Source organism: Lepus europaeus, chromosome 19, assembly GCF_033115175.1.
Source record: "Lepus europaeus isolate LE1 chromosome 19, mLepTim1.pri, whole genome shotgun sequence".
NCBI lineage: Eukaryota > Metazoa > Chordata > Mammalia > Lagomorpha > Leporidae > Lepus > Lepus europaeus.
This window is the reverse complement of record NC_084845.1, coordinates 8,755,977-8,783,862: the sequence shown is the minus strand read 5'-3', so window position 1 is coordinate 8,783,862 and position 27,886 is coordinate 8,755,977. Positions and strand designations below refer to the sequence as shown.

General features: G+C 65.0%; 1 protein-coding gene across 1 annotated transcript; it reads left to right on the top strand.

The window, feature by feature from the left end:
* Positions 1–2,656: 2,656 nt before the first annotated feature.
* Positions 2,657–27,886, top strand: PPP5C (protein phosphatase 5 catalytic subunit). The gene is made up of 13 exons (XM_062176922.1): positions 2,657–2,844; positions 7,065–7,306; positions 14,256–14,403; positions 20,378–20,499; positions 22,784–22,849; positions 23,083–23,181; positions 24,361–24,466; positions 25,350–25,492; positions 25,782–25,869; positions 26,370–26,410; positions 26,479–26,657; positions 27,177–27,258; positions 27,344–27,886. Exons 1-13 carry the CDS (start codon positions 2,724–2,726, stop codon positions 27,404–27,406), a joined length of 1,500 nt encoding a protein of 499 aa, XP_062032906.1. The 5' UTR covers positions 2,657–2,723; the 3' UTR covers positions 27,407–27,886.

The window sequence follows — 27,886 nt, the reverse complement described above, 5'->3', positions numbered from 1 at the left end:
CTGCCCCCTTCTCTGATGGTGCTGCTCTTGGCTTCCACAGGAAAAGCCTCCTCCCAGCTCTGTTCACCCCCTCTGTGGGAGGCGCCACTCAGTCTGCTCACTTTTAGGGGGTGGCCTGTCCAGATTGGTGCTACGGGGGTAGGGGTAGAGGTTCTGACTCCCCCCACTTCGCTGGGTGACTCAGGCCCCCGATGGAGGGAACTGTGCTGAGTTAGGGAGGGGGAGGGACTGGACCCACGAATCTCTGAACCCACAGACCTCCAGACCACCATAAAGACCTTGCCTCGGTGGGCACCAGAACCCTGTGTGCTGACTCTTCCGTGGGGTTGCATCCGGGGGTGTGTGGCTGCACTGGGCGCCCAGGTTGTTCCTGACTGTGTGTGTGGTGATGACGTCATTGTGTGACTGCGTGTGGGTCTTTGTGACGTAACTGTACACCCGTGTTGGGGACGGCTGTCATTCCCTCTCGCGCTGTGTGGTTGACACTGCTCTGCCTGCTGTGTGGCTCTGCGTTCCTGAGTGGGGGAGGCGTGGCGTCTTCTCTTTCTGTAACCTGGCAGCCGGCTGTGATGCGGCTCTGAGTGTCAGTGGGGTTGTCCCGGTTACGGCTGTGTATCTGTGTGAAGTGACTCTCTGTACTCTAGAGCGTGGGGGGGGGGGGGCCGCGCTGCGGTGCGGCTGGTTAAGCCGCCCATGTGGGCGCCGGCTGGAGTCCCGGCTGCTCCCCTTCCGATCCAGCTCCCTGCTGAGGCGCCTGGGAAGGCAGTATAGAATGGCCCAAGTCCTTGGGGCCCTGCACCTACATGGGAGGTCTCAGTCTGGCCCAGCTCTGGCCATTGTGGCCATTTGGGGAGTGAACCAGCAGATGGAAGACGTCTCTCTCTGTAACTCCTCTTTGCAAATAAATCTTTAAAATTAAAAAAAAAAAAAAGGTGTGTGTGTGTGCCTGAGAGCGAGGCTGTGTCTGCAGATTCCCGTGTGGGAGGAGAGTCTGTGCTGTCACCCCGGCTCCTGGGTGCCACACAGAATCTTTTCAGCTCAAGCCTTTGCCTTGGATGCCTCCTTCCTCCCTCCCTCTCCTTACATCTTATCTCCTATTCATGCTGCAGATCTTGTTCAGATGCCCCCTCCTCCAGGAAGCCCTCCCAGCTGGAATGAGGCCCTTTCATAATACTCTCCCCTCAAAGCCCCTCCCCCCTCACTGCAGCCCGAGGTATTCTGCCCCACTCTGAGCACCTGTAAGAACAGAATATAAAACGCACTTACTCCATGCCTGGCCCTCATGAGATCTTCCAATCCCCTGTGTTGGAAACGGAAGTCATCCCACTTTCCAGAGGATGGAAGTGAGGCCACGCAGCCAGGAAAGGGCCCAACCAGACTTGAATCCATGATTCAAATCCATCGCTGAAGCTTCCTCCCCACCTCTCAAACAAAAAACAAGAAAAAAAAAAAATCAAAGCCACAGGGAGGCAGCAGGGGAATGGGGCTGACATGTGGCACAGCGGGTGACGCTGCTGTCGGCTCCTAGTGCAGCCCTGGTTCCGGGTCAGCTCCCTGCTAATTCAGCCCAGGAGGGAGGGCCTGCGGGGGAGAGGAACTGTCCGTGGATTGGGAGGGGTAAGGCCGAAGGAGGAGTTTTGTGGTGGTCTGAGAGAAGGGGCCTGGGAGGATGGCCCAGGTACCAGGGCCCCTGCTACCCGCACGGGAGACCTGGATGGAGTTCCGGGCTCCTGGCTTCGGCCTGATCCAGTCCTTGGGGAGTGACCCAGCAGATGGAAGAGCTCTGTTTCTCCTGTCCACTCTGCCTACCGAGGAAATAAGTCTTAAAAAAAAAAAAAAAAAAAAGCGCAGGCATTAGGTGGGGCAGGTGCACACAGGTACATTGACCTCTGCAGACCTCAGCGACCACATCCAAGGCGGAGATGGGAGATAAGGCTGATACCCCCCCCCCCCCCGCCTTAACAGGGCGACTGGGGGTTCTGGCGGGGGTGGAGGTGAGAGAGGTGGGGTCAGACTGCCAGGAGGCGACAGAGCCAGTGTGCAGACAACCGCTCTGGGGACCCTCTCCACGGGGAGAGAAATCGGAGCGAGGCCGAGGCCGGGGTCCGGGCAGGAGACAACCAGGAGAGCCCCCTGGAGACGTGGGAGCATCCAGACAGCCCGGGGGGAGGGCGGCGCTCACGACCTGCGGGCCCCGCTCGGCCCCGTCCGAAACCTGGGAACACCGGACCCGCGGCCATGGAACGCGGGGAAGCCACCCGCCGACCTCCGAGAGGCGCAACTGCGGTCAAGATCCGGGCCGAGGCGCTCAAGGTCACCGAGGTGCCCGTGCCGCCCAGCCCCGGCTCTGCGTGAGCCGCGGGGCAGCCACACCCACCCACCCACCCGTGCCCCAGGACCGCAGGGAAAGCCCACTGCGAGACCCCGGAACGCGTCACGCCGGGAGCAGGGGGCGACGCCGGGCCTTTATTCCCCGCGCGCTCCCGCTTCTCCTCTCCTATTGGCTGCTTCCACCAAGGGCGCTGCCGGGGACCCTCTGGTCACCTTGTCCTCCGCGCGCTCTATGGCGAGGGGGGCCCCTGCGCAGGCGCGCAGAGGGCGCCTTTGGGGCCCGCGCTTTACGACACTTGTGCGGCAGCGGCGGCGGCCACTCGGCTCTCCTTCGCGACGGTTCGGCCGGGTGCCGCGGGCGGCCGTTGCCAGGGTGGGGGTCGCTTTGCGGCATGGCGATGGCGGAGGGCGAGCGGACTGAGTGTGCTGAGCGCCCCCGGGACGAGCCCCCGGCTGATGGCGCGCTGAAGCGGGCAGAGGAGCTCAAGACGCAGGCCAACGACTACTTCAAAGGTGCGCCCGCGCCGGACAGGGCGAGGGAGGGTGGACAGCGGCCCAGGCCGAGGGGTGCCGGGCCCGCGCGGAACCATGGCAACGCGGAGCGGCAGCCTGGGCGCGGGGCCGGCGCGACCCGGCCGGCGGGCGTGGGGCGGCTCGGGATGGCGCTCCCAGGGGGCGACGCAGCGGGGCCTGCGAGGGGAGGCCGGGAAATACCTGGACGTGGCGTACCGGGCGGGTAGACTGAGGTGAGCGCTGCCCAGTGCGGGCAGGAGGCGCACCTGCAGGGGGCGCTACCGCGTGGGACTGGGTGGCGGGGCAGTGATGGCGCCGCCCGGGGTGGGGAGGCCCGGGGTGGGTGCAGCGGGGGCCGTGGGGGCGAGGCAGCCCCGTGGGGAAGGGGCTGTGGGGGAGGGGAGCGGGTCGGTAGATGGGGAGGGGTAAGGGAGGCGGGGATGAGCGGTGGTCGGAGGGACGGGGACGTGTGGGGGGTGGGGTGGGGTGGGGGGAGCCGTTAGAAGAGCTTGCCTGTGGGGGGAAGCGGGGGCAGGTGTCCGTTCATTCATTCAGTGTTTGTTGAGCACGTGTTGTGTGCCGAGGGCTGGCCTAGGCCCCGCGTGGCCCCGCTTGTAACGGAGAACGCAGACACCGAATGCAAAAGGTGAATAAATGCAGCGCTTACTTTGCTGGCCGGGGCCCCGGGAGAAAAAGCCCAGCGGTGCAGACGGCCCTAGACGGGGTGGGAAGCAGGCAGTTTGAGGGAGAGGGTGTTGTGTGGAGGGGGAGTGACACGTGCAAAGGCCCTGGGGTGGGGGAGCGAAAGGCCCGTGTGGCTGGAGTTAGCCGGGGAGACCGACGGGAGGGGAGGTTAGGACAGGGCCCGGATCTTGCAGAAGTCTGGGAAGGGCCACTTGTGTGGCTTGATGGCCCGATCTGGGCTGGAGGAAAAAAACGGGCGTGGTTGTGGTTGGAAATGCCCCGGGGGTGGGTGAGGTCACCTAGGAGGAGGGTCTGGGGAAGCCCTGGGGTGGGACCCTGGGGAGGAGGAGGGGCTGGCGCTGTGGAGAGGGAGCCGGGAAATCAGAGAGAACTCTTCTAGGAGGGGTCTGGGCTCCGACACTGCCTGGGCCGGCCCTGCGCGCTGACCGTCGGTCGGCTCAGACTCCAGGAGGCTGGTATAGCCAGGAGGTCAGCTGCTGGGACCGGTGGAGTGGCCAGCTAGGGGGCCGCGGGAGGGGCGATGGGGCGAGGAAGTGAGACGGCGGACGTGGGCCCAGTGTCTTGGTTCTGAAGGGGCGGGGGTGCTGCTTGTGTCAGAGCTGGAGGAGGCTGGAGTGTGACCCCTGTGAGTTGATTCTGCCGGAGAGGGTGGGGTGCGGAGAGCTGGCTGCAAGTTCAAGTCCCCGGCTGGGGACTGTGGGGGTCGTCCTCGGGCTCCGGGGAGCCACGGGAGGTTCCGAGAGCACAGTGACGTGGGCTGATTGGCTTTGGGAAAGCCCGCCAGCTGCCACGGACTCCAGGGAAGGAGAGGGTGGGGGGCCGGCGTGCTCGGCGGGCGAGGGGGGAAGCTGAGTCCAGGAGCGAGGGCCAGCCCTGCGAAGGGGCACGCGCCCCGGGCAGGAGGAACAGGCGGAGGCCTGGGCTGAGCAGGGACCCTGAGCTTGCTGCCCAGGCCCCGTGAGAGTTCCGGGAACCCAGGCCCCGCGCACAGAGGCGAGTGCTCCCAGCGCAGGGCTCTCACTGGCAGGAGTCGCAGGCACAGAGCCCCAGGCTCCTGGGCTGTGGGGATAACAGTAAAAAGCGTAATTACCGCTTGCTGTAATTGAGCCCCCGCGTGGTGGTGGTGGCCGGGCCGGCACGGGCCTGATCCTCCCTGGGCACCGCGTGCGGCTGGGTAGGAGCAGCCTTGTTCCTTTTATAGAGGAAGCGAAACCGCTCGCCCAAGGTCAGGGCGGGTGAGCGCTGGCCGGATATCCCCTTCCTCCCACCTGCTCGCCCTTTCCAGAGCCAGGCTGGCCCAGGCGGGGACCCCCCCCCAAGATGTTCCTCTGTGAGCTCAGGGCCCACCCCAGAAGTCCCGGAGGGCAGCACCCAGTGCACGGCCCAGTCCAGGACGGGCCTCCACTCTTCCTCTTCCCCGGGCCTCAGTGTCCCTGTCCTGTAGAGTGGGGACAGGGATGTCGCGGAACCCCTGAGCTCGCGGGGAGGCTGCTTGGCCTCGGGGACCCCTCGCGTCGCTGCGGCTGCGTTCCCCGTCTCTAAGACGGAAGCTGTCTGGGGGCTCAGATTTGTGAGGCGTGAGCACGGCGGCCGGGTGTGGTGTGGGGGACCCGCCCCCCGGCGCCTCTGCCCGCGTTGAGTCATCCGCTCATTCACTTCCTGTACACTCTGGCTTCCTCTGCGGCGGCCACTTGGGCTCCCCGAGCCCATGGCACCTGCACAGCAAGGCCGCGCCCGCTGGGGCTCCTGGGGCTCGGAAGGCAGGCTGGGACACCTCTCCAGTCAAGAGCGCCGGCTGGCTGGCCCCAGGAACACAGCCAGGGGCCTGGAGGGAGTCCTTGAAGGCACTGGCGTGGGGGGGCCTCTGCCGGTGCAGGCCTCACACACCTGAGGGGACACGCTCGTCACCTGGCCGTGGCAGCCCACAGGGAGCGCCTGGCTCAGAGGGGTCCAGGAGGGCTTCCTGGAGGGCACTTCTGAGCCGCTGGAAAGCTCGTGGAAGTTAGCATTGTCAGTGTTCCTGGCCGCATCCTGCGGCCACTCGAGAGCTCGCGACCCTCCCCTTCCACTCTGCTCACCCCACTCACTCCTCCTCGGGTCTCGGCCCTGGTGTCCCCTCTGGGCTGTCTGGGGGGATCTGTCTCCTGTCCCGGACTGTGAGCCCAGAAAGGCAAGGCAGAGGTTCACGGAAGGCAGGCGGCTGGGGCTCAGATCGGGGAGACAGGATGGGCAGACAAGACCCTGGCCTGCGGTGACGGCAGGTGTCGCACGGGCAAAGGGTACGATCAAGCTGGGGTCTACAGGAACAGATTTGGGTATTTGACCTTTTTTTTTTTTTTTTTTTTAAAGATTTATTTATTTATTTTTATTTGAAAGTCAGAAAGAGAGAGAGGTCTTCCATCTGCTGGTTCACTCCCCAGATGGCTGCAATGGCTGGAGCTGAGCCGATCTGAAGCCAGGAGCCAGGAGCTACTTCCGGGTCTCCCACGTGGGTGCAGGGGCCCAAGGACCTGGGCCATCTTCTACTGCTTTCCCAGGCCATAGCAGAGAGCTGGGCTGGAAGTGGAGCAGCCGGGACTCAAACCAGTGCCCATATGGGATGCCGGCACTGCAGGCAGTGGCTTTACCTGCTATGCCACAGCGCCGGCCCCGGGTATTTGACCTTGAGCAGGGCTTCTGTGGTTGGTTTGTAAAGTGAGCTCCACATGGCTCTTATACCATGAGGTACGAAGGTTCCACGGCCAGGATGTAGAGTGCAGGACACGGCTGGGACTCATTGGAGAGGAAAAAAAAAGTACACATTTTGCCCTTGGCTAGATGTTGTACCCTGTTGCTCTACACTTAGAACATCAGTGTTCAGACCCCAGTGTGGCAGCCAGAGTCGGGGGGTCGTTCCCATCAGCCCCTCTCCCCCAGCTCCTGCCACCGTAGCCACACCAGTCGCTTACTGGTGTTCCAGCACACGGCTCGCCCCGAGCGTAGGGCTCCTGCACCTGCTGTTCCCGTGTGCGGAGCGCCTGCTCCTGGCGGGCACTGCTGTGCTCTCTGTTGATATGTGCTCTTCTCCTGGAAGCCTGAGGACATTCCTTCTGCTTCCCCACTTCCTGTTCTCCCGCTGGCCCCCGCTGGCCCCTGCTGCGCAAGTTTACTTGTTAGGGGAGCTGGACAACCAGGCTGCTCAGGACAGACTCAGGCTCGCCTGATTGGGATCCCAGCCCGGCACTCACTGCCACACCCCTCGCAGATCCAGTGAGCCCACCAGAAGGCGTGTCCAGCTTGGGGCCGTGCGGCGTGGGTGACTGGGGGCTGGACAGGTGGGGTCAGGTCAGGTCCTGGAGACTGCAGAGGGGACATGGCCGGGGCTGGGCTGGTGGGGATAGAGAAGGGCAGGCCGAGGAGCCTTTCCCAGCTCAGCTGTGTGCTTGGGTTCCTGTCTGCACAGCAGCGCCCGGGGCCAGGGCCCAGCCAAGGGCCTGTTCTCGCTGCCTCATTGTCCTCCTCCTCCGTCCCCATAGCCAAGGACTACGAGAACGCCATCAAGTTCTACAGCCAGGCCATCGAGCTCAACCCCAGCAATGCCATCTACTATGGCAACCGCAGCCTGGCCTACCTGCGCACCGAGTGCTACGGCTACGCGCTGGGCGACGCCACGCGGGCCATCGAGATCGACAAGAAGTACATCAAGGGCTACTACCGCCGGGCCGCCAGCAACATGGCCCTGGGCAAGTTCCGGGCCGCGCTGCGGGACTACGAGACGGTGAGCGGGCCTGGGGGGCTGGCGGGGGGGCCCGTCCTGTCTGAACTCAGCTCCCTCACCCAGCGCTGCCCACGGCGCCTTGGCCTGGGTTCCCGTTGCGGTGCTGCCATCACACGCTTGGTGACCCTGGGCAGGCCACCTGGCTTCTCTGTGTTCTCTGTCCTTCTCGGAGCCTGGGGATGGGTGGGCGGGCACTGTGGCTGCTCCCTGGTACAGACGAGGGCGTTGAGGCCTAGGGGCATTTAATCACCTGGCGATGACCTCCAGCTGGCTTTGAGCCGCAGCAGCCAGCCCCCAGGACTCTCTCCTCCTTCAGAGAACTTGCTCCCTGCAAGTGGACAGCATCAGGCTGTGTGTGCGTTGTTCTGCCCCCACCACATGTAGACATACTGTCCGCTCTGAGCACCCGGGTGGGCGGGTGGGGAGCAGCCAGTCTGCAGCTGGAGGGAGCCAGGTCGGATCCCTGGATTGGCTGCTGGCCTGGGGTGGAGAGTAGATTGCAGGCCGGGTGACGGCCTGGGCCAAGGCCAAGGCCAGGGTCCACTGTGTCAGAGTCGGGGCAGAGGTGTGGAGGGGAGCAGGGTCCCTTCAAATTTGGGCTCCAAAGCCATTCCCTGGCCAGGCCACACCCTTGTTGTGCCCTAATCCGGAAAGTGGTGACAGGAGTGGCTGCCTCCCGGGTGGCCATGGGTGCCGATGAAGTGGGGTGTGAGCAAAGGTCACCGGTGGTGGACGGCGCGGTAATGAGTAACCCAGGGGATGGGGCTGGCACCAGGAGGGAGGAGAGCCCCAGGGACACTGCCGGGGCAGGGTCTTTGCCTCTGCCCCCTGCAGGAAAACCTTTCCCGGGGCAGGGACAGGCTCTGCTCGCGCACTCGCCTGTCTGGGCCTGAGCCCACATTCTCCGTGGGGCTGGAGTGCTTGGCTGCAGCCGTTCCGTGGACAGCAGCGTCAGAGCCACAGCCCGGGCCCCGTGCGCCGTTCTGTGGATGGCAGAGTCGGAGCCACAGCCCGGGCCCCGGGCCGCCGTTCTGTGGACGGCAGCGTCAGAGCCACAGCCCGGGCCCCGTGCCGCCGTTCTGTGGACGGCAGCGTCGGAGCCACAGCCCGGGCCCCGTGCCGCCATTCTGTGGACGGCTGCGTCGGAGCCACAGCCCGGGCCCCGTGCCGCCGTTCTGTGGACGGCTGCATCGGAGCCACAGCCCGGGCCCCGTGCCGCCGTTCTGTGGACGGCAGCGTCGGAGCCACAGCCCGGGCCCGTGCGCCGTTCTGTGGACGGCAGCGTCGGAGCCACAGCCCGGGCCCCGGGCCGCCGTTCTGTGGACGGCTGTGTCGGAGCCACAGCCCGGGCCCCGTGCCGCCGTTCTGTGGACGGCAAGCGTCGGAGCCACAGCCCGGGCCCCGTGCCGCCGTTCTGTGGGTGGCTGCGTCAGAGTCACAGCCCAGGTGCTGTGCGGGGCAGTGGGGCCCCCGAGAGCCCTTTGCAGAACCGACCTGTGACCGGGCCACATGACGCACTCAGCTGTCATGGCCCCTTTCCGGTATGTGCCCTCTCAGCTGCCTTGGGCAGCCTCCACGTGAGCCTGCGGTCCTGGCGCCGCCCACACGCCTGCAGGGGGTCAGCCTTGCTGCAGGCTGGCCTCCTTCCTCAGGCCCTGGCTCAGAGCAGTCCGGGGTCCTGGGCCAGCTCCCTGTCTCCGGACACTACCGGAGTGCCGGGGCCGGGGTTTCACAGTGGCCATGGCCAGGTCTGCCACGCAGGCAGAGCTGACACGTGACCGGAGTTGACACAGAGGAGCCACGGCCCTGCCTGCCAGCGGCCTGGGGTGAAGGCCTCCCCACCTCAGCCCGTCTCCTCGCCCGTGCCCCGCTGTGTGCCCAGCACTGCCACGAGTGCTTTGCATACGTGAATTCAAGCTGTTTTGTAGCGGAGAGAGCGGAGTCTAGAGAGGGGCCGCCTCCCCCATGGCCACCAGCCAGCACCTGGCAGCACTGGGGCTGGAGCCCGGGGCCCGTGACGGCAAGTGGCAGTGGGCCCTGAAGCCACTAGGCTGCTGTGGCGTCGGCACTTGGTCCAGTCGAGAAGAGAAAGGGTTCGTTGGAGGAAGTGTGTGTCTGTTGTTTTGTGGAAATTATTTCTCACCTGCATGGGTGTGTGCTGAGCGTGAGGCGGTAGTGAGGTCTCAGGGCCCCGTGCGGGCGCCACGGTCAGGACGCAGGGTGCGTGCTGTGTGGCCCCAGCGCCTCTGTTCTGCATCTCAGCGCCTTGTGAGAGATACGCGCTCCCTGTCTCCTGGGGTGCGGCTGGGGGGAGCTGGGTGTGTCTACGCTGCTCCGCCCCCAGGGCCAGGCCCCTGACCCTGTGCGGTAGCGGCCACGTGGAAATCCACCCCCACCCCCACATGCACTCCTCATCTCCTGGTTAGTCCTGGGGCGGCCCCACCTCTTACCGGGTCCTCTTCTCGGGAGGCTCCGCCTGTTTTCTTTCTGGCTGCTCAGAATGCGGGGGTCCCGCGGGCCCAGACCACTCGTGGGGGACTCTGCACACCGGCACAGCCCGGCGTCGCGCCGTTTCTGTTGGTGTCGGTGCTGTGCTCTGGGTTAGGGGCTCAGCATGGCCCAGCGCTGACAGCTGGAGGAGCGTTTGCCGTGTAGGTGCCCGCGCTCCGTGGGGACCAGGGCTGTGAGCGTCAGCGGGTCCTGCAGACGGTGCTTGCCCAGAGCCAGGCACGCTGGCCCCTTGGTGCTCTGAGAGCTCACTGCATCCTCACGGAAGCCTTGCACGCCGGGCTGTTGTCCCCGATTTGCCCATGAGGTGACAGGCCCGGGGGTAGGTCACTCCTCCCACGTGCCACAGCCAGAGGTGCCGCCAGTCCCAGAGCCAGGCTGCGGCGTGGGTGTTTGCCAGGGCCAGAGTTTGTGGCACAATGCTTGCCCTTGGCTCAGGCAGCCCCCACCCTCCATGGCCTCTCTCTTCTGTTTCCTTATCCAACAGTGCTGGGTGTGGCTTGCTGAATCAGTTCACCACAGGCCTACCTGAGTGCGCTGCTGACAGCCAGATGTGGCCGGCTGTGGCTGGCTGTGGCCAGCCAGGGAGGCTGCCGCCCTAGCAACCCGGCCCAGCCCCTGGCTGTCTGCCCACCGCCGCAGCCCAGCAGGTGGTAGAGGTCCGTACCTGTACAGGGCCTGGGCCCTGGCTCTCGCCCGTCTCTGGTCCCCTGCCCTCTGAGAAGCGCTCTGCAGGAGGTTCTGGCGCGTCATTTGGTGGCAGGGCCTGAGCTGAGCTGCTCGCGGGCACTTGGCGGGCTAGGCTGCTCCCGCGTGCTGTGACGGAGGCCTTGCCCCGGGAAGGGGAGTGCGTGCGTGGGCGTCCCTCTCCGAACTCCGGAAACTTCCCAGTTCCCCGGGCGTGCTGCACACCTGGGTTCCATTTGTCCACTCAGGCGCCGTGGTCCTGCCTGTGAGCTTTCCCAGCTAAAGATGTCACTTCCTGCGCTTTTCAGTTTTTTTAAAAAAGGTTTATTTATCTATTTGAAAGGCAGAGTGACACAGAGGCAGAGGCAGAAAGAGAGAGATCTTCCATCCGTGGTTTTGCTTCCCGAATAGCTGCAGTAGCCAGAGCTGGGCTAGGCCGAAGCCAGGAGCCAGGAACACACCTGCACCTGTTGTGGGCGGCAGGGGCCCAGGACCTGGGCCATCTTCTACCTGCCCAGGCCGTTAGCAGAGTAGTCAGGACTTGAGCCAGCACGCTGATGTGGAATGCTAACACAGGTGAAGTGACTGCTTAACCTGCCGCACCACAGCACAACACCCCCGTCCCTTTTTTAAAACTTATTTGAGAGACGGAGCTCCTGTCTGTTGGTTCACTCTCCATAGGCCGGCAATGACTTGAGAGCAGGAGCCCCCAGCCCGGGAGCCAGGAACCCACACAGGTGGCAGGGAGCCAGCTGCTGGAGCCCTCACTGCTGCCTCCCTTGGTCTGCATTAGCAGGAAGCTGGAGCCAGGAGCCAGAGCCAGACTTAGGCCTCAAACCCAGGTCTCTGATGCGGGACCGGGACCCAGGCATGCTAACTGCTAGCCCTTTGCCTGCCCCTGAGGATACCGGTTTGTTTGTTTTAAGATTTATTTTTTTATTTGAAAGGCAGAGTTACAGAGAGGCAGAGGCAGAGAGAGAGAGGTCTTCCATCCGATGGTTCACTCCCCAGATGGCCACAACGGCTGGAGCTGCACCAATCTGAAGCCAGGAGCTTCTTCCAGGTCTCCCACGCGGGTGCAGGGGTCCAAGGTCTTGGGCCATCTTCTACTGCTTTCCCAGGCCGTAGCAGGGAGCTGGATCAGAAGTGGAGCTGGGGCAGGGGAGGTGGGGAGCGGCACTGTGATGTAGCAGGTAAAGCCACTGCCTGCAGTGCCAGCATCTGGGACTCGAACTGGCGCCCATATTGGATGCCGGTGCTGCAGGCAGTGGCTTTACCTGCTACGCCACAGAGCCGGCCCCAACCAGTTTTTTTTTTTTTTTTTTTTCTAATTTATTTTTTGACAGGCAGAGTTAGTGAGAGAGAGAGAGAGACAGAGAGAAAGGTCTTCCTTCCGTTGGTTCACTCCCCAAATGGCCGCTATGGCCGGCGCGCTGTGCTGATCCGAAGCCCGGAGCCAGGTGCTTCCTCCTGATCTCCCATGCGGGTGCAGGGCCCAAGCACTTGGGCCATCCTCCACTGCCTTCCCAGGCCACAGCAGAGAGCTGGCCTGGAAGAGGAGCAACCGGGACAGAATCCGGCGCCCCGACCAGGACTAGAACCCGGGGTGCCGGCGCCGCAGGCGGAGGATTAGCCTAGTGAGCCGTGCGCCGGCCCCCAACCAGTTTTTAAAACTTCTTGTTTTGAGGGCATTGTAGAGTCGGGTGCAGTTGTCATGTGTAAATCTTAATTTCCTCCTGTGGTAAATCTGCCGTGATGTAAATATTACAGTCAGGATATCAGCATTGATGCAATCCAGATATCGCTTTTTATTTTTTAATTTATTGATTTTATTTATTTGAAAGACAAAGGTCTCTCATCTGCCGGTTCACTCCCCAAATGCCAGCCACAGCTGAGGCTGGGCTAGGCTGGAGCCGGAGCCAGGGGCGTGGGCAGCAGGGGCCCAGCTGCTCCAGTCACTGCCTGCTGTCCCTCAGGCGCACATTAGCAGGAAGCTGGAATTGACGCGGAGCTGGGACTCGAACCCAGGCCCTCTGACACGGCACACAGGTGCTCACCGCAGCTCTTTAAAGAGAACTGCAGAGCTGGCAGCTGAGCTGGCGGGCCTCTGGGGTCACGAGCAGACGGCCTCTCCCAGAAGCAGCCCCTCCGGCGGCCCAGGCGTGGCTGCAGCAGGAGGCCTGGCAGTGAGCACCTGTGGGCAGCCGTGAAATCTCACACCAACCCTAGAGACCGAGGGAGGCTGGGGGGTCCCCCTGCCCCGGAAGGCCTGGTCCTAGAGCTGTTCAGGTGACCGCCCCCCATGCTGCCTGCCTGGAGGGTGGGCGGGGTCCCTGGGGACAGGAGGCAGCTGGAGCTGGTGGGTCCTGGCCCTGCTCTTTCCCCTGCATTGTCCTTGCTTGTCTCCTGCCCCAGCCTGCAAGCCCCCTGAGAATGAGGACTGGTCCCGAAGAAACACTTAGTCACCATTCTTCCTCAGTGCCAGGGGCACAGCCATGGCTGAGCGTTAGCCCTGCCTTCGCCAGGCTGTCTTCCAGTGGGATGGACAGACCTGTCCCCAGCAGTGCTCAGCACTGGGGTGAGAGAGCCCAGCGGGAGGAGGGAGAGGAGGAGGAGCTGGGAAGGAGTGGGGGTGGAGCCTGGAGAAGGAGGGGCTGGCGTGTCTGGGGCCGTGTGAGTGGTCCAGCTGTCCGTGCAGGGCAAGCGAAGGGGAAGCTGGGCGCGGCCTCGTGGGCCAGGCCAAGTGGCGGCTTGGACCTTTTCCTGGTTGTAGACTCGTGACCTCTCTCCTTTGGGAAGGACTCCAGGGCCAGACTGGTGCTGCCTCCCTCCCCTGCCTGTACCACACCCAGGCCCCAGGTGGAGCGGCCTGGCAGGGCGCCCCCGCCTGCGCCTGCCACTCCCCAGCCTCTCCACAACCCATGTGGCCCATTTATTCATCCCCCTGCCCGTGGCCCACAGGGGTCTCCTGGCTCATCCTGCCGGGGGGCTCCTCCACTCCCACTTCCCCTGTCCTCTAGTGCGGGCGCTGAGCAGGCCACGGTGAGCAGGTCGGGGGGTCCAGACATCAAGTTAACCGCAGGCTGAGGGGTGGGGTCGCTTGGCTGAGGTCACGTTTCAAGTGGCAGAACAGAGGATCCGAACCCAGCTCCGATTTGTTCTGTTTTAAATTTTATTTTAAGATTTATTTATTTGAAAGGTAGTTGATGCAGAGGGTGAGACAGAGGGAGGGAGGGAGGGAGGGAGAGGGATCTTCTGTCCGGTAGTTCACTCCCCAGATGGCTACAACTACCAGATCTGAAGCAGGACGGAGCCGGAGCCGGGAACTCTGCTGGGTCTGCCACATGGCGGCGAGGGCCCGAGCACGTGGGCCGTCCTCAGCCGTTTTTCCCGGGCACATGATCAGGGAGCTGGATAAGGAACAGCCGCTGGGACTTGAACCTGAACTTCTGGCACTGCAGGCAGCAGCTTAGCCCACTGTGCCGCACGCCAGCGCCTGGGCTGCAGTTTAGCAGGGCTCAATAAGAGCACTCCCGGGGGTGACAGGTTCGCCACGCAGCAGCCCTGCGTGGGCAGATCTGCTATGTCCAGAACCGGGGTGCGGAAACCGAGGCCTGCCTGGGGCCATGAATGATGACCCCCGGCGGTCGGACTGGAGCGCCCACAGAGCCCAGGACTGGGCAGAAAAGGGGCAGCGCTGTGTCCCCCCCTCGGCTCGCGGCCCTGACCCTCCCTGCCTCCTCCGCGCCCCCAGGTGGTGAAGGTGAAGCCGCACGACAAGGACGCCCAGCTGAAATACCAGGAGTGCAACAAGATCGTGAAGCAGAAGGCCTTCGAGCGGGCCATCGCGGGCGACGAGCACAAGCGCTCCGTCGTGGACTCGCTGGACATCGAGAGCATGAGTGAGTCGGCCCGGCCGTGCCACACCCCGCACACACAGGGCGGTGCGCCCCCGCGCCCCGTCCCCAGGCTGCTGGGCGGTACTCCTCTGCCCGCGTTCCCAGGAATGCCTCTGTCCGGCGGGCGGGCGAGGTGGGCGAGCCATGACCCCGCCGGCTCACTGAGCCCTCCTGCCCCCAGCCTGGTCCTGCCGGGGCGCCGGCCCTCGGGGCCTCCATGTCTGCGCCTCGGGCTCCGCCCTGCCCCTCATGCACAGGCGGTTACTGAGCTTCCGCTGCGTGCCGGGCTCCAGCTGTGAAGCGGGCAGTTCCTGTCCCGCCGGAGGGGAGAGGGCGAGCGGTCAGGAACCGAGCTATGGCGTCAGCTTAGCCTGGGGGAGAGCGGAGTCAGGCAGAAGGGGTGGCGCAGGGTCATCCGCGACCATGCGTCCTGGGGGCCTTCCCCACACACCACGCAGGCTGCGCTCAAACCCGCTCTCCCGCTGTGTGGACGGGCCCCCGCCGCGGCTCCTCAGGTGTGACGTGTGTCCTAGGGCAGCGCTCCGAGGTGACGAGTGTTCCGGGGCGTCGCCAAGGGTGCGGTGGACAGATGGAATCACAGCAGACCAGGTTCAAGCTCTTGATTGGCTTTTGTGTGCGTTCTAGCAGGGAGCAGCACTGTACCGGGGACACCAAGCGTCCGTTCAGCGGAGCTGGGGAGGCTGGGGGAGCAGACGCGGGTGCCAGCGGGCTGCCCCCCAGAGCTCCCTTCCTGCTAAGGCAGGCGCCTGAACAGAGCAGCGGCGGCGCGGTTGGTTGGCCCCAGGCTGCTGTCTGTGCAGTGGTTAAAGCCGAGGGAGTCCGTGCCGGGGCTGAGACTGGCCTGTTGGGATTCAGCCCTCGGTCCCCTTTCTGACTTGGGGCTGTGGAACTTTGGGGGGGGTTGCTCCGCTTGGGTTGCTCGGTTTTCCTAGCGCAGGCTCTCAGCCCAAACCAGCGGCCTCCTGTGACATGCATATAGCAGACACGTAGGGGGCAAGGCGCGTGGAAAGGGAGTGGAGCATCCACACCCTCCGGCTGCACCACCCTCCAGGAACCTCCATGTGCTCAGCTGTCAAAGCCGCCCAGACCAGGCCTCTGGGTGTTTGTGGAGGCTTCCTTCCATAGGCCTGAGTGATCAAGTCACTGGTGAGCAGCTGCCTTCAGTCCGGTCCCATCTGGGCAGGGCGAGGCCCCGGGGCTGGGACTCTGTTAGCCTCCAGGCAGGAGGGCCGCCTTCATTGCTGCCCAGGGTTGTCAGGTTGGGGGAGGCACCAGCACCCGCTGGGCCCTTGGGAATTCTGGCCTGGGGTCTGAAAGTGCAGTCCCGTCTCTTGCTTGGGGCTCAGCTCTGCTCTCGGCACTTTGAGTGGTGGCCCAGGTCCTGGGTGCCGTGCCAGGCAGGAGCGGAAAACCGGCGGTGACGTGGGAAATGACTGAGCAGCCGTGTGGTACCACACCGGCGCTGTCCTGGGAGCTGCGTGATCCCGCCAGCTGTGGGGACGCAGCTCTTGCCCTGAGTGCGCTGGCCCCGCCTGCTGCCATCCTGTATCGCAGCCACTCCCCTCTGCGGAGATCAGCCCACCTCTGGACACGTGCCTGTCCACTGTGTGCACAGACCAGTGCTGTGGCTTCTCTCTGCTCTGGGCATGGGCACCTGCCGGGGCAGCATCTGTCCCCGCGGGTAGCCCCCAGGATTTTCCCACCTGGGGGTCCACCTGCAGTCACTAGCTGTATGGGACGGGCGCACAGGCCGCTCTCCCTGCTGTTCTGGGCCTGAGAGGGCGTGAGGGGAACGCGTGCAGGTGCGTCCGTTTCTGTGTGGCTGCGTCTCCCCTAGTGTCCGCCGTCTCATAGACCTAGGTGGCCACCCCGAACGGGCACAGAACCTGGGAGGGGCTCCTTCTGACGGGCACCACATGTCCTCCCTTAGAGCCCCCTGAGAGTCGCATGGGATGACGCCACGGGTGTCCTGCAGCAGGCGTGCTTCCGCTGTGGCCAGTGGCAGCTCAGACCGGGGGCTTTCGCTGCTGGTCAGTTTCCCAGCACTGCGAGGGCAGCCTGCAGTCCAGCCCCGGGCTGCCTGCTTTACCTTCTTAGGGCAGAAGGCGTCCTCGCATGGCCCGTCCCACTGGGAGCTGCCATCCATGCCCCACGCAGCCTTGCTGGCCAGTTGAGAGCCGTTGACCCGCCCTGTCCCGGTTCCTCCTTGCTTCTCCAGGGCCCCCACCCCCGGGCAGCAGGACCCCCCAGAAAGCACTTCCCCTTTGTCATGGACTCTGCCATCGCCCTGTCCCTCGTGGGAACTCCAGTTTCAGCATCATTTTGTGTCCTCGGTCATTGGGGTCCCTTCAGGGAGTGCCCCCAAGTGGACGTCACCAGCCCAGTGGTCCTCGGTGGGAGGCTCGTAGAGACTCACGTCCTGAGCCCAGTTTCGGCTTCACACGGGGCTGTGCCAGGAAACCGGTCCCACCAGCAGCCCGGCTCCTGTTCTACCGTGGGGGCTCGGACAGCCTTTAAGACAGACAGAGAGAGGTCTCCTGTCCTCTGGTTCATTCCCCAGAGGCCTGCAACAGCCGGGGCTGGGCCAGTCCCAAGTCAGCAGGGACCCAGCTATCTGTCTCCCGGGGTGTGCGTAGGCAGGAAGCTGGAACTGGGGCAGGGCCAGGACTCGAACCCGGGCCCCTCAGTGTGGGATGAGGGCGTCACAAGCAGCAGCTCAGCTGCCGCAGCAAATGCGCTTCCAGGCTCAGACAGGCTTGCGTCCCGCTAGTGTGCCCGTGGCTAGAAGGCGCTAGGTGGAGGAAACAATCCCTACCTGGTCCAGCTTCGGTGGGTCTTCAGCCTGGCAGGTGAGATGCCTGCGTCCCATGTTCAGTGCTGGGGTTTGATGCCGGACCCCAGCTTCCTGCTGATGTGCCCCCTGGGAGACAACGGGGATGCTCGGGCGGTTGGGTCCCTGCCTCCCCGTTGGGAGACCTGGACCGAGCTCCTGGCTCTCAGCTTGGGCCCAGACCACTTCGGATTGGTATTGGTATTTGGGGAGTGACCCAGTAGATGGGAGCTCTGTGTGTGTCTCTGCCTCCCAAGTAAAGTAGCTAACAAACCAGCTCCCCTCTCAACTGTGCCCTCGTTTTCCCAAGAGCAGCCTGCACTAGGGCTTTCTCATCAGGTCTCGGTTGCACAGTGCTGGTTAGGGACACAGCAGTCTTTCCCGCAGAGCATCACAGGGCCAAGGGGTGGGGGCTTGAGACACTTGGAGGAAGTGGGGACGAGTCACGAAAGGGACAGAGGAAGAACCGAGTTCTGGACCCCGGTGTCTATGCAGACAGGAGTCTCGGGTCACGGAAGTCATTCCCAAGGCGTCTGCCTGGTGATGCGCTTTCCTACTGCGTTCCCTGATTAGGTGAGGGACTCCCTGGAGCCCTGCCGGCAGTTCTCTTTCTTTTGAGACACAGAGACAGAGAGCTCCTCTCCATTGCTTCACTCCCCAAATGCCTGCAACGTTCAAGCCTGAACCAGGGTCCAGGAAATGAGCCAGGTCCCCCGTGTGGGCAGCAGAAACCCAGTTACTTGACCCATCACTCGCGGCCTCTCGGTGCACGGGAAGCTGGAGTTGGAGTCAGCGCCGGGAGAAACAGAGACACAGGTCGCGTTCCAGCTCCGATGAGCCTGTTAACCCTTCCGTCTTCATTCTTTGAATCCCACTGTGGCCCAGATAGGTGTCACCAGGGATCTTGGTTCCACAGTGCCTGGAGCCCCCGGAATTCTCTTTGTCTCCCCCAGCACACCGTTCTACCTGCTTGTGTGCATAGGCTTCAGGTCCCCAGCAGGGGGCTGAGCAGAGACCCTAGCTCTGTCCGCAGGGACAGGTCTCCATCCACTGCTGCACTCCTCAGATGCTCCCGACAGCCAGGCTAGGCCAGGCGGAAGCAGGAGCCAGGAGCTCCATCCTGGTCTTGCGTGTGGGTGGCAGGGGCCCAGGTACTCTGCTGCCTCCAGGTACGTTAGCAGGAAGCTGGATCGGGTGCGTGGGTGCTCTCATAATGAGATGGGAGCATCCGATTCGGCCTGACTGCCGCCCCGGGCAGCTTCAAGTCAGCTTCCTCTGGGACCTTTCCTGGGGCCGCCCCACCTTCAGTCCTGCTGTAGGTAAGACCTTTGTCTTAGCCTCAGCGTCATTTCTTAGTAACCTCCTAGAGATTCCTCCCTGCTGGGGCAGGCCCCGGCCGCTCTTTCTCCTTTCAGTTTCACTCCTGTCAAAGTCGTTATCAACCTTGGTCCTCAGAAACCCTTAAAATATGTCTGCCCTTGCCCCTGGCCATTCTCTTGTGGATTAGTCTCCCGTTTTATTGGCGTCTGCGAGACCCAGGGGAACCTGAGACTGCAGATCCGATCAGGCTTGCTCCAGGTTCAGTTTTGCGCAGTGAGGTCACTTTGGGGGCCCCTCATAACCTGTGTACCCACATCCGGGTCCTCATGGAGACAGTCCCACGTGACTGCATACGTGACCCTGTCGGAGGGTCCCACGGGCATTGGTTGGGGGATGGGCATTCCCCCTCCTCATGCTAAACGGCCATCCAGTGGCTTCTCTCCAGGCCGCCAGGCTGGCTGTTCCCTCAGGAGTGGCCTCCTGCATGTCTGGGTCCCGCGCAGGCCTGTGCTGGGCCCATCGTGAGCCCTGGGTCCCCCTGAGCCCGGGCATGCGCTTCCACTCTGCAGCATCCGAACCCAGGACCCTGCCCCCGCCCTGCACAGTTTACGGCAGGCACCCCAGCACCCAGCACCTGCCAAGGGAAGGGTGCCCCCCGCCCCTCCCCACGCTGCCTGCCCCCTTGCTAATTACTGTCTTCGAGGCGCTTTCCTCGTCCCTGGGGAGTGGCTCGGGGGCTGGCAGCCAGAGCTCAGAGCCTGGACTCCGAGCTGTCCCTGCGACAAGGCTGGCCTGGCCCCTCTGACTGCCTTTAGCTGTTGCAGACAGCGGTGAGCAAGCGGGCGCCTGTTTCGCTGTCCTCTCGTTGGCTTGCATTTCCTTGCACACCCAGTGGCCCAGCTTCCTGGGGCTGGGAGCCGCCTCTGCAGTCCCCTGGCAATGGCCTTGGCTTGTTAACCCCCGGCTCCCCAGCCCGAGGGCCATCCACAGTAGGATTTCTTGAGCTGTCACAGTGCTGGCTGGAAAGGGACCAGGCCTGCCGGATCCAGAGCCAGCATTGTGACGTGAACTGTCGACAGCGAGCTGCACCTGGGGCGGGGGGGGGGCCACCGTCCTTAGGGAGAAGGGCACGTTGCTTCTGGGCTGGGTGGGGTTGTAAAGGGGCTCCCTCAGCACTCTGCACAGAGGCTTCTGTGGCCTCGGGTCCCCGAGAAAAGGGTGGGATTCTCCCGGCCAGCAACCGCTCAGCCGCCTCTGCCACAGCCCCAGCTGGGCGCCCCTCGTTCAGGTCACTCCTGACGCTGTCCGCCGGGAGATGGCATTGGCTCGGGCCACACGCCGGCCCGCTTCCCATGCCAGCCACGGCCCAGGGAGCGCCACCTGTGGTCTGGGTTCATTCAGTTGCCAGAGCGGCCACAGAGCTCCGAGGAGACGGCCCACGGCCCGTGTGCACTGGATTTCCAGGAAGACCTGCCCGGCCCGCGGGGAGGGCTGTAGAGCCTCCGTGTCCTCTGGGCGCCCTCCCCACAGCCACCCGCGCAGGCTCAGCTCCCCTCCCGAGGCGTGGTCACTGGCATCGCTGGCCCTCCCTGAACGGGGCTGGAAAACCACTGCCCCCGTCCTGCCGCGGTCTTCCCCGGTGCCGACCGAGCACCTGCCAGCCCACAGCACGGGCAAAGGCACTGAGCACTGTGCAGTCGCGTGCCGATCCTAGAACCTAGTCCAGGAAGCACGTGTGTGCCACTGCTCCTCCCAGGCCTCCCGCTGAGGGTGGCCAAGGCCCCTGACTGTCTCCCCACTCGCCAGCCATCGAGGATGAGTACAGCGGACCCAAGCTGGAGGACGGCAGAGTGACAATCACCTTCATGAAGGAGCTCATGCAGTGGTACAAGGACCAGAAGAAGCTGCACCGGAAGTGCGCCTACCAGGTAACGTGCCTGCCGGCTTCTGCCGTGCCTGGACCCGCGCTGCCGGCCCTGGGCGCGGAGGTAGCGTTGTGCGAGCCTCGTGCTGCTGAGAGTTCGGGCCCAGGCCCCTGGCGACCGTGGCTGTGCGTGCTGCAGGTCGTCTGGGACCTGAGGGGGTCTGTGCGGGACTTCCCGAGGGTGGGGTCGACAGGCAGGTGACACGGAGGTGATGGGGAGAGTAAAGAGCCGGCGGGATCTCGGCTGCCTGTCGGTGGACCTAAAGGCAGAGGGCCTGGGTGCGGCCTGCACTCTGTCCCTGTAAGACCACGTGTGAGAGGCTTCAGCAGTTCGTGGAAAATCATAGAAAGCCATCCATGCATCTCAAAACCTTTTTACACCAAAAGCAACTGAATTTTAATTTCATTTTTCGTGAACTTGAATCCCCGTGTAGCCTGTGACAGCCTGGGCGTGGCTTCTGTGACAGGAGTGACTTCTGGTTGTGTGAGAGCCGCGGGGAGCCGGAGGTGCGGGGAGACAGGCAGCCGGGAGGCTGCGTTGCCTCCCTTGGTGTAAAGGTGTTAGTGGACTTCACCTCTCCCTGGAGTGAGCGGCAGCCGAGTCCGATGGCCTGACCGGCGGGGTGTGGATGGGAGGGCTGAGCAGTCACCTTCCTTGAGACGTGGGACCGCGGGGCAGACAGCCGGGGTGGCGTCCAGATCCCTGGTGCGGGCTCATGCACACGGGAGCAGAACCCTGCCATCGTCCTGCCGACTGCCCGTGGAGGCGGCTGCTCTCCCGCTGCTCGCCGCCCGGCGCCAGGCGAGCAGCGCGGCTTCAGCCTCTGACCTGGAGCCGTGGCGTGGGTGACCTTGTGGTTGTGGTCTGCTGTGCCGTGTCCTGAGCCTCCAGGACGCCTTGCCTGGACTGGCGTGCAGGCCGGCGTCTGGCAGCACAGTCAACACCCACACCCCATACCCAGGGTCTGGGACCGCCTCCTGCTCCTCTGCTTCTGATCCTGCTTCCGGGGCCCCAGGCGAAGGCTCAAGTCCTCGCATCCCTGCCACACTCGTGGGGGACCTGGATTGAGCTCCTGGCGTTGGCTCGGCCACTCCTGCCTGTTGCAGGCATCCGGAGTGGGCCAGTGGGTGGAAGATCTCTCTGCTTTTCACGTAAAATGAAAACAGCACTGTTAGGAAGGACGGCGGGGACCGAGGCCTACAGATTTTCCCCAGAAGGTGGCGCCCCTTTCTCCTGGGGGCTGCGGGGCGAGGCCACCCAGCCTGGTGCGCAGCGCAGGGCGGCTCTGGAGACAGCTCACTATGGCTGTGTGTTTTAAGTCGGCGGCTCCTGGGACCCGGGAGAGCCGACTCCAGCCTTGCTGCCAGCCTTGGGCCTCCGGGAGTCTGTCCGCTGCGCTCGCCACGCCCAAAGACTGGTGAGGGGGCGGCGGCCAGGCTCCGCAGCTTCTCTGTCCCACAGCCCGCGCCCAGGAGCTCTCCACCGTCCTGCGGTTTTTAAACTTCATCATTTCCCCAGCTTTTTATCTTGGAAATGCTCAGAGCTGCAGAAGTGTCGGCACCCGCACACCCCCAGGGCCCCGGCGCCAGCTTGTGCAGGTGCACTCAGCCCGAGCCTGCGCACTGCGCTCTCTCCCGTCTCTCGGCCGGAGCCTGCGCACTGCGCTCTCCCTGGTCTCTCGGCCCGAGCCTGCGCACTGCGCTCTCTCCCGTCTCTCGGCCTGAGCCTGCGCACTGCGCTCTCCCTGTTCTCGGCCCGAGCCTGCACACTGCACTCTCTCCCTTCTCTCGGCCTGAGCCTGCGCACTGCGCTCTCCCCGTCTCTCGGCCTGAGCCTGGGCACTGTGCTCTCCCCAGTCTCCGCCTGAGCCTGCGCACCGGGCTCTCTCCCCATGCACCTGCAGGCAGGTGGGCAGACTGCCGAGGCCGGCTTCAGTCTGTGGGAGGAGCACCTCCGTTTGCAGATGGAGTTTCACTCCCCAGCTTTCCCCGAAGCACCCTCCAAGCTGTTTGTGCAGCGCCGCAGGCTCCATTGACGGCAGGGCGCAGCAGCAGGGGCTGGGCTGGACCAAAGCCAGGAGCCAGGAACCCAGTCCAGGTCTCCCCCGCGGGGTCAGGAACCCCCTGGCCGTGGCTGCTGCCTCCCAGGGTGCGCACCAGCAGGAAGCGGAGTCAGGGTCAGACCAGCCCTGCGGGCTGGAACGCAGATGGCCCGACCAGCAGGCTGAGCGCCGGCCCCTGGTGCTTCTGCCAGCATCCAGGAGTCTCACTGCCCGCCCTCCTTCCAGATTCTGGTGCAGGTCAAGGAGGTCCTCTCCAAGCTGAGCACGCTCGTGGAGACCACGCTGCGAGAGGTGCGCTCTGGGGGCGGGGCCTCTCGGACACTACCCCCCCACCCACCCCACCCCCGACCCGGTCTTGGTCTCTGTCCCACCCTCTTCATTCCCGTCCCCTGACTGTCTCGTCCCCTGACTGTCTCGCATGCGGCTTCTTGGTCTGCCCTGACCTTTGCCTCTCCCCTCCCCTCTGCCCCCTCCCCACGTCTCTCTCTGGGCCCCCCCCTCTCCGGTGGCCTCTTTTCTTCCAGACAGAGAAGATTACGGTGTGCGGGGACACCCACGGCCAGTTCTACGACCTCCTCAACATATTTGAGCTCAACGGTTTACCCTCAGAGACCAACCCCTACGTATCCTTGTGCGCAGAGCCGCCTCGCCCACCCCCAGCCCAGGTCGTATCGGGGAGGGGAGCCCTGGAGAGTAGGCTTGGCCAGGGAGGGAGCGGCCTGAGCTGTGAGCAGTGCCCAGGCGCGGGGGCAGTGGCAGGCTGGCCTGGCACTCCGGCTCCTGGCTCGGTCAGCTGTGCCATGTGAGCCGAGCCGGTGGCCGGCCCGGTGTCTCTGAGCCGAGGTGCCGTGTGACTCGAGCCAGTGGCTGGCCCGGTGTCTCTGGGCCCCATGTGCCATGTGAGCCAAGCGAGTGGCTGGCCCGGTGTCTCTGAGCCGAGGTGCCGTGTGACCCGAGCCAGTGGCCGGCCCGGTGTCTCTGGGCCCGATGTGCCGTGTGAGCCAAGCCAGTGGCCGGCCCGGTGTCTCTGGGCCCCATGTGCCGTGTGACCCGAGCCAGTGGCCAGCCCGGTGTCTCTGGGCCCCATGTGCTGTGTGACCCGAGCCAGTGGCCGGCCCAGTGTCTCTGAGCCGAGGTGCCGTGTGACCCGAGCCAGTGGCTGGCCCGGTGTCTCTGGGCCCCATGTGCCGTGTGACCCGAGCCAGTGGCCGGCCCGGTGTCTCTGGGCCCCATGTGCCGTGTGACCCGAGCCAGTGGCCGGCCCGGTGTCTCTGGGCCCGATGTGCTGTGTGAGCCAAGCCAGTGGCCGGCCCGGTGTCTCTGGGCCCCATGTGGCGTGTGAGCCAAGCCAGTGGCCGGCCCGGTGTGTCTGGGCCCGATGTGCCGTGTGAGCCAAGCCAGTGGCCAGCACCTGGCAGTGCCCACACCACATTCCATCCTGGCTTTGCCATTCCCCAGTGGTGGGACCGTGGCTGGTTATGTTACCTCCTGGGGCCTTGGTTTCCTCGGGTGAGTGCCAGGGCCGCCTTGGCGCCCTGAGGGTTTGCGGATGGGATTCCATGGGCTGGCGAGCGTGGCTTGTTGGCCACCAGGTCTGTGAGCCGCTGGCGGGGCCCTGGCCTGTCCTGAGGCAGCAGCAGCAGACTGCACACCGGGCGGGGAAGGGCCAGGCACGGCCTCCTGAGCCCCACTGAGTCCCTGCTCCTGGGGGAGAGTTCATGGGAGCCTGGGGCCAGGCGGGAGGGAGAGGACAGGCCCCCGCCCGTCTGCCCCAGCCCACGGCTGTTTCCTTAGCGGGGCGGATATTCAATGGCGACTTCGTGGACCGCGGCTCCTTCTCCGTAGAAGTGATCCTCACCCTTTTCGGCTTCAAGCTCCTGTACCCAGACCACTTTCACCTACTTCGAGGTGAGCCACAGAGCAGCAGGCCCAGGTCCCTGGGGGCTGGCGGGGCACTCACTCTCCCTGGCCCAATCCGTAAAGCAAAGAAAGCCATGGCAGCTGCTCCCTGGGCGCGGCAGCGGCGGCTGCACGTACAAGGGTCCTGGGGCAGTCTCTGGCATGTCCGTGTTCCACCTGGGTCCATGTGAGGGCGCAGGTCCGGGCAGGGCCCCTGGAGGAGGGGACGGGTGGAGCTCTGGCCTTTGATGGGGGCTGATCAGGGCGGAGTCTGGGGCTGGCTCTCAGTGGTTGCCCCACCTCCATGTGGTGGCTGCGGTGAGGCCTGAGCCCAAGGGTGGGAGCAGGGAGAGAGGAGGCTGCTGGACACTGGGAGGAGCAGGGCAGGTCTGGTTCTCACGTGAATGACAGCCTGGGGCGGGGGCTGCCCTGTGAGAGGTCGGGCAGTGGGGAGGGCCGCGGAGAAGCCGCAGAGCGGGGGGGGGGGGGGGAGGGAGTGGGCTCCTCCGGTCAAGACCCTCCCTCACCCCCAGCCCCTCGGGACTGCCAGCCTGGAGGGCACACAAGTTGGGGGACTCGGCCACTGCCCAGGACGGGGGGGGGGGGGTTCGTGCCTTGGCCGCTGCCCCGAGGGTGGAGCCGTCAGTAGGGCTGGGCCTGGGGTCTGGGTGAGATCTCCCAGCCCAGCTGCTGCCTTCAGGAGTGGTCCGAGCGCAGGGTCCACCCCTCTGGCTGCTGTGACGGGCCACTGAGGGCACTGGGACTGATTGGCTCAGGCTGCCTGCCACCATGGGCAGTCCAACCTGATGCCCGGGCCTGCACCTGCGGGTGCCAGGCGGGGGGAGACGGTGAACCTGCAGGCTGAGGGCTCTCCCTCTCCACCGACGGCCAGGCAACCACGAGACGGACAATATGAACCAGATCTATGGCTTCGAGGGCGAGGTGAAGGCCAAGTACACAGCCCAGATGTACGAGCTCTTCAGCGAGGTGTTTGAGTGGCTGCCGCTGGCCCAGTGCATCAATGGCAAAGTGCTGGTAAGGACGCGGGGGGGCCTGCACCCATCCCCCACCCCACCCCACCCCCGGGCACACAGGCAGGGGCCGGCCCTCCCCTCACACATGCCCCCCAGATCATGCACGGGGGCTGCACCCATCCCCCACCCCACCCCCGGGCACACAGGCAGGGGCCTGGCCCTCCTGGCCCTCCTCTTACCCGCGCCCCCCCCCTCCCGGTCATGCACAGGGGCTGCACCCATCCCCCACTCCCTGGGCACATGGGCAGGCAGGGGTGGGGCCGGCCCTCCCCTTACACGTGCCCCCCCAGATCATGCACGGGGGCCTGTTCAGTGAGGACGGCGTCACCCTGGACGACATCCGGAAGATCGAGCGGAATCGGCAGCCCCCAGACTCAGGTGAGGGGGGGGTGGCGCCCCGGCAGGCAGCAGCAGGTGAGCCTCGGTCTCCCTGTGGCGTGGGTCGCTGCACCTCCCTCGGGGCCCCTGCTGGCCAGGGGGCTTGAGTGTCCACAGGCAGGGCGAGGCTGTGGGGAGCCCACCTGCTGGCCCTCGGAGGGCGGCTGCAGCTACTCCGTGCACCTGTGCGAGTGTCACACGGGGCTGGGGGCACAGCGTTGGAGCCGACACCCCGAGAGCAGGAGCTGCCGCCCGCGCACAGTCGGGCGAGCCCGGGGCAGCTTAGGGGTGGGAGGAGCCCGCGGTGTGGCTGGCGTGAGCTTGGCTGGACCAGATCCTGCAGGGAAAAGTAGGTGAATGGGGTGTGGGGAGGTCGGCAGGGAGGCTGGAGCTGGGAGTGCAGGCCCGGCAGAGGAGGGCCCCGTCCACCCGCCTCGGGCTGTGCTGGGGGCTGGGCACGGCCGGCCAGGAAGCCCCTGACGCCTCCCTCCACCCGCCAGGTCCCATGTGCGACCTGCTCTGGTCGGATCCCCAGCCACAGGTGAGTCTCGGGCCCGCGGGGGTGGCGGGGGGGTGGGGCGGCAGTCTCTGAGCCCCCGTCTCCCCCAGAACGGGCGCTCGGTCAGCAAGCGAGGCGTGAGCTGCCAGTTCGGGCCTGACGTCACCAAGGCCTTCCTGGAGGAGAACCACCTGGACTACATCATCCGCAGCCACGAGGTCAAGGCCGAGGGCTACGAGGTGGCGCACGGCGGCCGCTGCGTCACCGTCTTCTCCGCCCCCAACTACTGGTGCGTTCCCGCCGGGCCACCCTGCTGGCCACAGGCTTTGTCTGGGTTTCGGTCACTTAAGGCCGAGCAGCAGAGGGGGTGCCACACGCCCTCCCTTGCCCTTCCCCATCCGGGCTGTGGTCTCCGCGGACACCCCAGGGTCTCCCAGCGATAGCACATCCCCCGCCAGAGGCGTCCGCGCCGTCGCCAGAGCCCAGGCACCCAGGCACCGCGGTTCCCCGTGTCGCTGGTCAGAGCGGCACCAAGCAAGGGCCCCATTTGCAGTCTCGTCCCCAAGTGCCCGTCCCATTCCCCACTGCCCCACCGACTCTGCGTGGAGGAGCCGGGCCGCTGGGCCTGCTGGGCTGCCTGTGCTCCCGGCGTCCCCTGGGGGCGGAGCCAGAGGCGCCATCAGCCCTCGAGCCTGGTCTCGCTCCTCTGCCCTCCTGTCCGTGTGTCCTGGCCCTCCAGCCTCCTGCCTGTCTCCCTCTGCCCCTGCCCAGCCCCTGGCCACACTGACCGCTGCCCCTGCCCCCGCAGCGACCAGATGGGGAACAAAGCCTCCTACATCCACCTGCGGGGCTCCGACCTGCGGCCCCAGTTCCACCAGTTCACAGCAGTGGTGAGTGGCCCCGCCCCCTCTGCCGGGCGGGGGGCTGGGCGGGGTCTCGGCTTCTTGACACCAGGCCTTTCCTGTCCGCCTGCAGCCTCACCCCAACGTCAAGCCCATGGCCTACGCCAACGCGCTGCTGCAGTTAGGGGTGATGTGAGGGCGGCGGCGGCCTGCACCCAGGACCCCTCCGCTCCCGCCAGACCCCGGGCCGGGCAGAGCAGGCCCGCCCCAGGGCGACGTCGGACCCCCTTTTACTTTGTAAAGTTTGTATTTATTCCCCTTAGGTGTGCAGAGGGGGTGGGGGCAGAGCGAGGGCTGGCCAGGGGTCTGCGCCCTGGACAGAGGACGGAGGTGGAGAAGCTGGGTTGGGGCTCAGCCCGGGCATTCTGGAGGGAGACCGCCGCGGGGCGGGGTGAGGCGGGGCCGAGAGGCTGCCCTGCCCCCCTCGTTTGCATGGCTCCTCCCCGCTAAAGCAATAGGGCCCTACCATAGGAAGACCCCAGCCAGGGTCATCAGGGAGGCCTCACCTGCACCCCCACCTGAGCTCCAGGGTGGGGCTAGGCTGGGGCCCACCCCCTCCCCGGCTATTTTATGTCTGTAATTAAATATGTTAAAATAAAGTCATTATTGTAAGTCA